The sequence below is a fragment of the Protopterus annectens genome, chromosome 8.part0 (genome assembly GCF_019279795.1).
Source record: "Protopterus annectens isolate FY-2018-M chromosome 8.part0, PAN1.0, whole genome shotgun sequence".
In the NCBI taxonomy this organism is placed as follows: Eukaryota; Metazoa; Chordata; order Ceratodontiformes; family Protopteridae; genus Protopterus; species Protopterus annectens.
Window position 1 is genome coordinate 1,071,737,765 of NC_056741.1, and position 13,908 is coordinate 1,071,751,672.

Genomic DNA, 13,908 nt, shown 5'->3' on the forward strand with positions numbered 1-13,908 from the left:
AAGCAGGAAATCTTGCTGGAAGCACGCAGACCTTCCACCAGAAAAACCTATTCAGCCAAGTGGAAGAGATTCATCATCTGGAATGCCAAAAAGGGCCTGGATGCATCATTGATGAGCATACCTCAGATATTGGAATACTTGGCAGAAATGTTTCATAGTGGCCTCTCATATTCTTCCATTAAAATTCACGCTTCAGCAATCTCAGCAAATTACAACTGTGACCCACCTGTGTTTTCGCATCCCTTGCTAAAACCGTTTCTAAGAGGGATAAAGAATATCAAACCTCCCAGAAAACCACCAGTTCCTGCATGGGACCTCAACTACGTCTTGGAAAAATTAACTCTTCCTCCTTTTGAACCAGCAGCATCTTCAGAAATGCAATTTCTTTCCTGGAAAACGGTTTTCCTGTTGGCAGTTACCTCATCAAGAAGAGTCTCGGAGATACAGGCCCTCATGGCAGTTCCTCCCTTTCTCATTTTTCATCAGGACAGAGTTTCTCTAAGGACCAATCCTTCATTCATGCCAAAAGTGATATCCAGGGTGTCTCTAAATCAAGCAATTCACCTGCCTACTTTCTTTCCCAAGCCTCAAAACAAAAGGGAAAAGCTGCTGCATACTCTAGACATACACAGACAATTACTCTACTACTTGGACAGAACAAAGACCACCAGGAAGTCTGACCAACTATTTGTAGCCTATGCTGCCGGAGTGCAAGGAAAGGCAGTCTCCAAACAAACAATTTCAAAATGGATTGGACACTGCATCAGATTCTGTTATTCCTTCCATGGAAAAGGTGTGCCAGCCAATATCAGGCCACACTCAACCAGAGCTATAGCCACATCCACAGCCTTTCTAAGAGGAGTGGCTACAAAGGACATTCTAGACGCTGCTACATGGAGCTCCGTGCATACAGTTACCAAACACTACAACCTGCCCTTATACTCCAGATCCCGAGCAGGCTTTGCTTCTGCAGTCCTGCAGGGTCTTTTAGCTACACCATCCCTTGCTTAGATCCTACCACCCCCAGCCTGGCTATGGTATTCAACCCGTATGTCAGGACTGCAGTTGCATTCTTGAAGGACATAGTACAGTTTTGTACCTACCATAAATGTAGATGTCCGATAGATATGCAACTGCAGTCAGGTTTTCCCTCCCACCTACCCCTCTGCTTTTTCCTTGGGTCCATTCCCCCTCTCCTTATTTGCTGGGGATTTCTGTTATGGTGTATCTGTTTATTACTGTTGTGCATGTCTGGAATTTTTTATATACCCATTCACAAAATTTAGCCTTCCTTGGAGGGCACCTGGCATCTGGGGCAAGAAACACTGAAGAAGATGGTGTCGGCGGATGCCTTTATTCTCCAGCCATTCTGACGTCGGGGAGGAGGCGACATCAGCCGACGCCGGACCCAGACTTTGGAATCCGGCCGACTGAGGGGCTGCCTGAGGCAGGACAACCCATATGTCAGGACTGCAGTTGCATATCTATCGGACATCTACATTTATGGTAGGTACAAAACTGTACTTTCTTTGTACTCTGAACCCTTTGGTATCTACAGGCATTTACTTGTGGGCGAAGTAGATGCATAACTCGAACATCCTGTATGATTGACAAATTACAACTATTCCATGATTTGCTGCATTCTTGCCCTTCTGGCCTTTGTGTTAAGAGACCATAATGATCTATGCTTTTTAAGGAAGCCGTTCCACCACTAATGGCCATCTAGCCACAAAATCTTCCATCAGAAGTTGCTGAAGTTTTTGAGTCTGTCATAAAGCTATTTACTAAGCCTACCTATAAGGCAGGCCAAGTCAAAGGTTTTCTGTTTTGGCCACTAAGGCTTTACGATCAGTCAGCTTGTGTCTCTCTTCAGATGTCTTCCTATCAAAGGATTCTGCTATACCCTATTATGGCACTACGTCACTTCTGTGATTTGATTGAATGTAATTTTGCCTCTGCAGTGAGTGGTAAAGAGCATTTATTAAAGGTGATTGTTCACTAGAAGCCTAAGGTGAAGAAAATGTTTTCACCAGGGAGACCTTTAATGTCATGATTTTCCTGATCTTTCTGCTCTTAGAACCATCTAGTTCTGCAGACTTAGCTTTTTATCCTAGTAAGACACCTCTCAGGCAGCTGCCACCTCAGGCTAGTGGCCCCCCTTGAAGCTGCAAGCCATAATTTGCTAAGATTATTTTGTCTTTTTAAAAGGATGAGAGTTCAGTTTTGATGAGTCTGCGCTGCTTATGTTGCATGTGATGTCTGACCATTCACCTTCTCGTGTTCTTCCATGAAGCTCTGAACATGAAGACTGTGTTTCTCCTATGCTGGATGTTCATCTGAAGTTGCAGTTCAGGTCAACTGCTGAATAATAAGAATATGGAAGAGCTGTTTGTTACATTTGTTTCTAGCACTACAGAATTTTTGTACACTGTGAAATGAATCCTTTCCAAGTGGCTATTGCATTTCATTGGGTTCTGTTACAAGAAGCTAAATTACCCTTTGATTAAATGCAGGAAACAACTCAGCTAGGAGAGGGGGGCTTCTCATTTTTGCATTAGGAATTTGTTTAGCAAGAATTACTCCATCATGGCCATCTGGATATTGGCACATATCTGGTATAAACACGAAGTAAATTTTGTCTCACTCTGATATCTAGACCTTATCACCATCAGACTGAATGCCCCTGTGACCAGGGGAAAGGAGCACAAAAGTCGGGGCTTGTTGTATGATTGTCAGTTAGATATTTTAAGCTCTTTCTTCATCTGATATAGCAGGCTGTGTTATACAGTGTGTTGGTATACAGTGGTGAGAGGAGCAATTCCACCTGTGTTGTGGTGTGTCCCCCATTTACGACATTGGCTGTTTTGATGCTCATGCATTCAGTCATTTTCCCTCAACATGTCCCCACACACTTCCCTGTGGAAGAGGTGTTGGGGAAATTCCTTATTCCTTTTTCCATATACCAGTTCCATCTGATGCTCGAGCCAATAGTTGAATTCAGATCACCTGGAGATGTAGTCGGTGCATTGTCCAAATGCACCAAACCATCTGGTAATGTCCTGCCCATTTATAAACATGTTGGTTCTTGTTATCACCACAGAATAGCTGCATAAGCCTTTTTTGTAAAGAAGCCTCACATTTGTGCCCCTGCAGTTTTCATGTTTAATTAAAAGTTTGAAAACAGATGAAGAGTTGGGGACTGGTAAGGCAATCACATCTTTACCAATGACATGAGGACATGTTGCACAGGACACAGTGGGTGCTCTTTTCAAAGAGTAAGAATTTGATATTTTTGGAAAAAAAGAAGAAAACTTTGCAGTGTGGAAGGTGTGGTGTTTACTTCCTGAATTATGCTATGCACTTGGTTCACTTAATAAAACTCACTGTAAAATATAATTCTAAAATATGTGCTACAAAATAATCAAATAGAAAATAGTGGGTAGTCCACAGCTGAGTTTAAAATGGAATATCCTTTATTGAAGCACACAAACCAGCAATCCTAGTTGAGCATAAAGAAAAGCTTCAAAAACCTTCCTTATATATATATATATATATATATAAACAGGTTGTTTGGAACAAGGGAGTAGTTACAGAGGGTGGTTGTGTTTAGTGCAATAAAAGCATTCCTTTGCCAGGTCCCCCTTCCCCTTAACACCATAGTGTAGTCAGACATTTTTGAAGAGCTACTCAAAAGAAAAGGCATGTTATGATAGTATGCCCCAGTGCAGCCCCCCCCCCCCTTAGAAGATCAGCTAATACAGTAAATACTGATCTACTGACACTGTCTACCATTCTGTACTGAATACAGATGTTATAATGCTGCTTATCAGAGTGGTAAACATTACATTAATTAAGAATGCCTCTGAAGTGTAGGGTGAGAAAACAGGTTTTGTGACTAACTCTGCTGAAGAAACTGCAGGTGCAGCCCAGCCTGTTGAGCAGGTCTTTTTAGCTAACTTACTTACATCACCCATCTGGGTGTGAGTTGCATCCGTAGGTAATGCTATGATCACTGCTCTGGTATCCATGTCTTACCGTGGGGTAGTATAGAACCGTGCTTGCTTGTAATGCAGTATAGCTAGTGAAGGAGATTAAAGTGAGAGAGAGAAAATAATTTATTTGCCTGACTTTGCATATATGGGTGTTTTAACCAGGACGTTGATGGCCTCCAAAGTGTATAGAGATGATGATGCTAGTCTTGGGGAAAAAATAAGAGTTCCAACAGTGCTTTATATTTAGCATTTATTTTTTACTGCTGATTTTCACACTGAAACATAATTACTGGTACTGTTCCACCTTCTGCAGTTTCCACTGCTGCTGTTAGTCTCTTTTTAGCTGTTAGATCACCTACTTGTCATCATTATTGGCCCCCATTTTCCTTGGAAATGGGTCTTGCCAAACAGCACAAAGTGCACTTGATAATCTTCATTTTTTTTTATTTAATATATCTTGATACATCCTTTTAACTTGTAGGCATCTTTGTCCAGATTACTGGTGTTCTGTTTAAAACTTGGCTCCCAGTCCACTAAAATGCTCATATCTTTGTAAGTTTTCATAGAATCGGTTTACGTTGTCTGCCATACAGTTTGTGTACTGTACATTTGCTGGTGTTCATGCTAACTACAGCAATGCTTACAGTATTGTTAGTAACTCTTGTTACAGACTGCCTCATGTCAAACATGTTCTTTTTTTTTAGACTGAAATGGAAGTAGCACTTTTGGAAGCTGAACTACATGAGGAAAGCATGGTGCTGGAAAGGGAAGAAAAACAAACTAAAGAACTTCAGCAGCGACTTTCTGATGTGGAGCAGAGGTATCTCCGTGACAAAGAAAAGGTACTGTAAAAACTTTGAGAATCTTTTATAGTTATTATTTATATATATACTGAGCTTGCTGTATTGTGGCATGACTCATGTTTTCCCTCTACTGTTGAGTTGCCATCCCTTCACTGATGGGAAGCCACATATAAACTCTGAAGTAAACCTGATAGTCACACTTCATGTAGGAGGCAAACTCCCCAGGCTGATGCAGTGCCTACAGAAAATTAACCAGGACTTCTCTGGCATTGTACTTTCTGGCTGCTTGAAGTCGCCAGATGTTTTGAATCGGTTTTCTTTCTATTTGTCTATATACTTGGTATTTATATATATATATATTGTTAATTTTTGGGATATTTAAGCGCTGCTCCTACTATAGATTTTCTACTCCTGTTTAAATTCTACTACCTTGTATAACATCTCTAGAAGCATTTGTATATTGTACCAATATGTCTACAGTCTAAGCGTTTGCTTTATTGTTATTTCAATGGTTAAATGTTCCTACTTCTGTTCTCTTACCTGCATACACCCCTATACTACACCCTCCTAAGTATTCCCCTGTCTCCTCTCTCTCCTTCCTTTAGCCTGACTTACTGCAATATTTGTAACCACATATTAATTTTATTTCTTTCCTTTTCAGTTCACTCCCGCTGCATCTGCACCATCCCAGGTGCCTCCCAGTACACTGCTTGGAACCCTGGTTTCCCGCCACTGAGATTTGGAAAACACTGAGGAATTACTGCTGTGTTACTGTAATCCCTCCCAAGGACTAAAAACAAGTGTATGTACCCTAGAGTAAACTGTAACTGTACCCTCATTCTACCCTGTTGTCTACCTACCCAGTGAGATACAGCTAGCAGCCTACCACAGAGTTCTTTTTTCCCCTCTTATTTACAAGACCCCCCCCTCTCTCGAGTGCCTGAGATCTTTCCCTTGCACTTAACTGTTTGGCCACTAGGTGACACTGTCCACCCCTACTTTTTATTCTACAATTTCTGAACAGATCAATAGTTTGAAACTGTTCCCCATATCCTAGCAACCCTAAGCTTGCCCCTTAGTTTCTGTTACATAGTCCTTATCCCTTACCTTAATACCCTGGAACTCCTCTCTGCTTCACTGATACACTTCTGCTGCTTCTCTTCCTCGGCTCTTCCCGCTCTGTTCGCCCTGCGGGCTCACTCTGCTCCCCTACCCTACCCCCAATTCCCACACACACCCACTGCTCCTACATTTATTTCTGCTGTAAATCCCTCTCCTTCTCCACCAACCAATCCCCTTCACTCATCTACTCCTCCCCTTCCTTCCTCCACCTGCCAATCACTACCACTCCTCCCCACCCACTAAAAGTTTTCCTTCACCCTCCTCCCTACTAAATCTTCACAGAAATCATCTACCATGACTCCCCATAAAATCATTCAATCCCATCTATCTGTATCCTGTTCCTACTCCCTTTATACCTTGCCACCTCCTACACCTACATCCATCTTCACCCTTCCTTCCTATCAGAACCCCCCTCTCTCTACCCTCTTCCTCTTATCTCAAAAGCACACTTTCATAACATATCCTCCTCTTTAGTTCAATCTCTTCCACTCCACTTTTTCAGAATAAAACTTCTTCCACTCTCTATTAAAAACTGCAAGCCTAAGCTAATACACTACTATTGTTGACTGTCTAACAATCCAGAACTACTTCTACCCTTCCTCAACTACCTCTGGTTATCTGGGGACATACACCCTATCCAGGGACCAAATTTTACACTTACCCGTACTCCCCCTGTCATCATTAATGAGTCCAATTTTAAATACCTAAAATTCCTCACCATTAACGCCCAAAGCCTAAAAAATAAAGTAACCCACTTTCATGCTTGGTTAAATCACAACTTGCCTGACACTGTAGCCATCTCTGAAACGTGGCTAAAACCTCACATTTGCGACCCTAAATCCTCCCCTCCCGATACCAATGCCTCAGATGCGACCGCATTAATAGAAAAGGTGGTGGCGTAGCCTTAATCTATTCCAATCAGCTATCCATCACCCCATAGCCCAACCTCATCCCTCCATTCAACAATGCGGAACTAGTAATAGGTCTACTAAAATTAAACAACCACAAAAGAATCTGCATAATTTCCCTCTACATCCCCCCTGGAAATAACATCAGTACTCTTGAGGAAATCCTATCCTGGGCCTCCTCCAATATCAAGCTAGAGACCTATATATTTGGAGATGTAAACATCGACTGGAATAAAATCAACAACCCTTACCCCTCCTTATCCATCAATCTATTTAATTACACCCAACTAACTAACTCCATTACCAGGCCTAACAAAACAAACCTTGGTTCCATACTAGACTGGATCCTAGTATCCCATCCAAAGTAAGTCATAAATTCCGGTGTCATACCTGACCCATTAGGAGACCATTTATCAGCCTTCACCCATCGAGCTACCCCCTCTTCTCCTCAATTATACCAGTTTATCCAGAATCGAAACCTCACAAACTTTAATCCAGTAACTTTCTCTGACTCCCTAAGACAAACAAACTGGAATCCCCTAAAAACCCTTCCTCTAGACTAAGCCATTGAGTTTTTCAATTCAACCTTTTTAGATATCCTGAACTCCTAGCTCCAATAAGAACAAAAAGTGTAAAAGCCAAGACTGCCGCTTGGCTACCCAAAGACACCAAAAAAACTTATGCTACAAAGAGACAAAACCTGGAAAACACATCTCCAACACAAACAATCTGAAATTATACTTGGATACAAACAACTACGCAATCTTGTTAAAAAACAAATAACTAGAGACAAAAAGTCTTACTATACCAAACTTCACCAAACTGGAAATAAATATGCTATATTCTATTTATTGTGCATATTTGCCACGCCAAGATGCCCATTGTATTCTATTGTACATTTCCACCCTAGATATCTTTGGTACTAAGTAACTGGTATTTTTACTTGAATATGTGACTGATGGCTGTGCATGCCTTATCTGCTGCATTTTAAGCATCTCCAGATAAACTGTGCCACATGTAAGCATAGAACAGTGCAGAAGTATGACGTCTTATAGTTCTAAATTCACATGAGTGTTTGTGCTATCTGCTAAGAAGTTCTTCACCTTTCTTCCCTCTTCTTTATTTTCTGTGTCCAAAGCATCTTTAAACCTGTGTGTTTACAGTGTACCAGTACCTCAGATAATGCAGTCTGTTGCCCAACAGGCAGGAACGGCCTTATGTCAACTGGTGCCCTAGGCAAAAGGTCTCCATGGCGCCCCCCCATCCTGGTCTACCTACACCAAATAAATAGTGGAAAAGCGCCTCACATAACAGCTCTAGGCGGTCACTAGTTGGCCTATGCCTAAGGCCGGCTATGCCAACAGGATATTAAACTATTTCTTCAAGTATATCTTGAATTTTCCCATTTCCAGCTGCTATGTATGTGTCTTCTTCCTTAGCTTAATACACCAGAGTCATACCGACCATCTCTGACACTCAAGGCCTCTCTGACACTCAAGGCCTCTGACACTCAAGGCTCTCTGACACTCAAGGCCTCTGACACTCAAGCTTTCTCACACTGCCTCTCACACTCTTCCTCACTCACACTCGCCTTCCTCACACACACACAAACATACACACATACTCCACATCTCCAGCATTTTATACATTGTGGAAAAATTAATACGGTTGTTGGATGCCTTGGAAGCTATAAGTGTTCCTGTAGCCACTAATTCAGTATCGTGGATTCTCACTCCCACTGTTTGCTTTGCTCATAAAGAGACTGCTGTCAAACAGGAAAAAAGTTGAAGTGATAACTTCATTCACGTTGGCAGCAGGTGAGATCACCCAGTGTAGGGATTTACAGGACGGTCTCTTGTTTGATCCCAGATAGTTCCAGGGTGTCTTATCTAAGATGTTGCACCTTCTTATCAGTATTTCAGAGCTGTGAGCTGATTTTCTCAAACTCTGTCTTTCAAGAATCCCTTCTGCAGGTGGTGATAGATGTACGTTGCAGTAACATGGCTATGGTACAATATTTCAGCAACAGTAGATAGCCCAGTCTTACCCACTGTGTTACGAGTGAGATTCTGTAGGGTGGTTCAGTCCAGCTTGTTCATAGGTAGTTACTAGGCTATTGGCCCTAGGGCCTATATAAGCCTAGACAAAAAGGTACCCTGGCTTTCGCCACCCAAAAAAATTATTTTCCTGTGCCCTGTTGAGCAGAGCCACAGAAGTGATCCCCGGGGTGAGTTTCCTATCTCCCATCCAATCGTCAAGATTTTTCTTGGAGTACCAATGAAGAGCTTTGTTTGATAATAGATATGTAGTTTGTTCCAGAGTATGGGAAGTCTGGGACAGGAATATCTATCCCTCCAGCATGTTCTGTTTATTGTGGTGACAAGGTTTAGGTCCTTAGCAGCATGTAGGTCGGAGGGATTGGGATTTCTTTAAGTGGAGCATGTCCAACAGCTCTGGGTTTGACATAGCTTTGTATGTTAGGCAGAGAGCACCTCTGAGTAGGCAATATGTGACAGAGTAAAGCTGGAGTTCCTTTGAGACTGTCTGCACAGGGCATCTGTTTGAGGCCGGTAATCCTCCTTGTGAGGTATTTCTGCAGCCTTTCCAGTTGTTGTAGATGTCTTGTAAGGTACATACCAAAAGGGGCGCTGTATTCTATAATGGGTCTAATGAGCGATTAGTAGAGGGGAACAATGACCTCTTTTTTCCTGGATGAGAAACCTTTTGTGATGAGGTGTGCCAAGTAGAAGGATTTTGTGACTACTGTGGCAATGTGATTATCAAAGGAGAGACTACTGTCCATCTGTGTCCCAAGGTCTCTTGTCACATTTTCGGTGTTAAGCTCGAGGGACTTGAACCTCAGCACAGAAATAAATAGAACTTGCTGGAGGGACAAGTTCATAACCCAGAGGCTCCCTTCGCTCTGGAATAGAATTCCAGTTCATGTGAAGCAGAGCACCTCACTGAATCTCTTCAAGAAGAATCTCGATAAGTGGATGGGGATCAGATTTGTCCCAGGGATTACTCCCGTGTCACTATTAGACAGAGGCACAGTAAACTAAACCTTAAAAAGGGCACAGTATACTCAAATCAAGGGGTGGCGTAAGCCATACAGAATCGGGCTAGGCTTATAATTGCCCCAGGGCAGATAGCCTAGTATGAACCTATAAGTTGACTACCGCCTATGTGGTAGTTCATGGGTACAGAGTTTTTACCAAAAGGGATGGCACTGCACTTTTTGGCATTGAGCTTGAGGTCAAGGCTTTGACACCAGACATCTGTCTCAATGAGGCCCTTTGGTAGGATGTCCACTACTCTCTGTCAGCCCCATTCCAGTGTCTCCTGTTTCACAAGTTGTTTCTAATCCAGTCTGTTGCGTGATGGCTGTCCCATCCATAGGGCAAAAAGCCATGCAGCTTTTTTTTGCATTTATCAGTAGTGCCAAGAGCAGGAAGCATTTTTACTTGATTATTCCTGCAGAGAGTCAATCTAAGGATGCTCTTGCTCACAAGTGTCTTGCCGATTATCTTTGTACTGCACCCCCAAATTTTCCCTGATGATGAGATCTATATATAAAACCAGGTGGCAAGTTCTTTTTCATAACCTCTTCTGGTCACACCAGATGTGGTCCCCCCCCCAATACTGAAGGAGCTATTAGGGTACCATCTAACAGAATTCACCCAGATGTTAACAGCCCGGTTGTTCTAAATCTGCTATTAATAAAATACAGGCCTTTTTAAACAGGTTGTACAGAGAATTTCTTCTTCCCAGAAACCTTTATCTGATGAGACTTACAGGGATAGATTAATCCAATTTTCACTTTCAGCTTCACTTGAGGCTAGGTTCTTTTTCAGCACCTGTCCCTTCTTTTCTTGATTACCTTTTTAAGATTTTTATTCTGGTTTGTCCTTCTTCCACCAAAGGTATTGATGTGGCTGCCGTCTTAAATTTTTTTATGCTAGACTTTATTGTTACTCTCGTTCTTCCCTTAATGTCTGTAAAGCCTTCTTGCACGAAAATATCTAATTTGTTCACCACCGATGATGCAGTTCCCTCTTGGGACTTGTACTTCTGGAAAAAGCTCACTTGTTCCATTGTTGGTACTTCTGTGAACTTGAAGTACCTATTTTTGAAGGCCCTTTCTGTGGTGGCCATTACTTCAGACAGGAGAATTTCAGAACTGCTCGTCCTTCTCTTAAAATATTTAGTGTTTTATAGAGACAGGGCAGCACTTATAACATATCTGAGGTGGCCATGAAGACGGACATAAACCAAGCCATAAAACTGTTTTGTTCCTCATCTAGCCCAATAACAATTAGTATGTCCTTCATTCCATGCATGTTCACAACAACATAGTCTCTTTAGACAAAGCCCAAAACTCTGGGTAGTCAACACAAAACTCTTCAATTTTATTCATGAAAATCAGGATGGATCAAAAAGTGTCTAAGTTCACCCATTCTATGTGGTTATCTAGCAGCATGGCATTTTGTCACACCGAGGCTCTGTACAGGCATCTTATTTGCTATCACTGTGAAAATACATACAGTGGCTATAAAATGTTTACACACCCCCTGTTAAAATGCCAGGTTTTTGTGATATAAAAAATGAGACCACAATAAATCATTTAAAAACTTTTCCCACCTTTAATGTGACCTATAACCTGTACAATTCAATTGAAAAACAAATCTGTTAGGGGAAAAAATATAAAAAATAAAAAAAGTACAATAAGCTGATTGCATAAGTATGCACACCCTTAAACTAATACTTTGTTGAAGTACCTTTTGATTTAATTACAGCATTCAGTCTTCTTGGTTAGGAGTCTTATCAGCATGGCATATCTTGACTTTGCAATATTTGCCCACTCTTCCTTGCAAAAGCACTCTAAATCTGTCAAATTGCAAGGGCATCTCTTGTGCACAGCCCTCTTCAGGCCACTCCACAGATTTTCTATTAGATTTAGGTCTGGGCTCTGGCTGGGCCATTCCAAAACTTTAAATTTCTTCTGATTAAGCCATTATTTTGTTGTTTTGGATGTATGCTTAGGGCCATTGTTGTGCTGAAAGGTGAAATTCCTCTTCATGTTCAGCTTTCTAGCAGACGCTTGAAGGTATTAGGCTAAAAGTGACTGGTATTTGGAACTGTTCATAATTCCCTTCACCTTGACTAAAGCCCCAGGTGGTATTTGGAACTGTTCATAATTCCCTTCACCTTGACTAAAGCCCCAGGTCCAGCTGAAGAAAAGCAACCCCAAAGCATGATACCACCACCACCATGCTTCACCATTGGTATGGTGTTCTTTTGGTGATGCGAGGTGTTGTTTTTGAGCCACAAGTACCTTTCTGAATTGTGGCCAGAAAGTTCAACCTTGGTCTCATCAGACCATAACACATTTTCCCACATGCTTTTGGGAAACTTGATGTATTGTTTTGCAAATTTTAGCCTGGCCTGGTTGTTTTTCTGTGTAACAAAAGGCTTGCAACCCTACCCCATAGGCCAGACATATGGAGAATACAGGAGGTTTTTGTCGCATGTAGCACACAAGCCAGAAATTCCTGCAGCTCCTTCAGTGTTGCTGTAGGTCTCTTGGCAGCCTCCCTGACCAGTTTTCGTCTTGTCTTTTCATCAGTTTTGGAGGGACGTCCAGTTCTTTGCATCGTCACTGTTGTCCCATATTTTCTCCACATTCTGATGACGGTCTTCACTGTGTTCCATGGTATAGCCAATGCTGTGGAATTTTTTTTGTACCCTTCTCCTGACTGATATCTTTCAACAATGAGATCCCTTTGATGCTTTGTAAGCCCTCTGTGAACCGTGGCTTTTGCTGTAGCAGGCAACTGAGTAAATGTCAATAAAATCCTACTAGGACGGCTGAACTTTATTTGGGGTTAATTAGAGTCTCTTTAATAGATGGCAGGTGTTTACCCAAGAAGACTGAATGCTGTAATTAAATCAAAAGGTGCAACAAAGTATTGGTTTAAGGGTGTGCACAACTTACGCAACCAGCTTATTGTATGTTTTTTATTTTTTATGTTGTTTCCCCTAACAGATTTGTTTGTTTTTCAATTGAGTTGTACAGATTACAGACCACATTAAAGGTGGGAAAAGTTTTGAAATTATTTATTGTGGTCTCAATTTTTTTATATCACAAAAAATGGCATTTTAACAGGGGTGTATGCACTTTTTTATATCCACTGTATACATTTTTAAACTGTTACTTACTATAAATAGTGTGCCTCTTTATAAGCATATATTACCTTATATGTTATGTAATCTGTAGTCTACCCTTTTTTATATACTCTATTGCATGAATAACTAATTATAGCTCTGTGTTTAATATGTATTTTTGTCATTTGTCTGATGGCTCAGGTCATAGGCTGAACAAGGTCTTCTTGTTTGGACCATTTCAGTTAACCCAGTTAAAGAATGAGTAAATGATGTAAGTAAATAAATGTGCATCTGTAGATGTATATATGGATAATGTGTCTGCCTACATATTTTTTAACCTCCCACACTACATTCTTAATGTGCACAAAAAAGCAGCACTTCAGTCTACCAAAACCACTTTCCCATCCTTCCATTTGTTTTCAATAAACTGCTCTGTGGGTACAACTTGACCCTATCCCAATAGCCAATGAGTGCAGGATTTAGAATTTTCCTATTCCAAAACATAAAAACACTGAGTGACATTAAACATTGTAGTATCAAGTACAGTAAAAAAATTAAAACGGAGTATTAAAGCCAATACAAATTTAATTTCTTCCCCTATAGAAAAATATAAAGTACAAACCTGTTTAAGTAGACATTTCCTACACTAAAAGCAGGCAAGTCCAACACATTTACATTCAGGATAGTTTTCAGCATTTAGAATGTAGTAGAAGTCAAAGAATGCTGTCCTAATCTTCATAGAAAGTTATACAAAACTGTTCTTGGAATGATCATATAGCCTGAAAGAAATCCAGCACAGGAAAAAAAATCAGCATCCCATATTAAAATGTGCCAAGAACTGAGAAGAAATTGCATCCCCAGAAGGGAAGAATGCACAATGAAACTTTGATTCACTAAAGGCAATCTAAAAAAAGAAGA

At 41.1% G+C, this 13,908-nt stretch overlaps 1 protein-coding gene across 2 annotated transcripts in view; it reads left to right on the forward strand.

Moving 5' to 3' along the window:
• Positions 1 to 13,908, forward strand: part of PHLDB3 (pleckstrin homology like domain family B member 3) — a 647,234-nt gene that overhangs the window by 306,182 nt on the left and 327,144 nt on the right. For both annotated transcript variants that reach the window (XM_044080540.1, XM_044080538.1), the window contains exon 4: positions 4,697 to 4,834. In XM_044080540.1, coding sequence (XP_043936475.1) covers positions 4,697 to 4,834 — 138 coding nt within the window. The remainder of the gene's footprint in view (positions 1 to 4,696; positions 4,835 to 13,908) is intronic.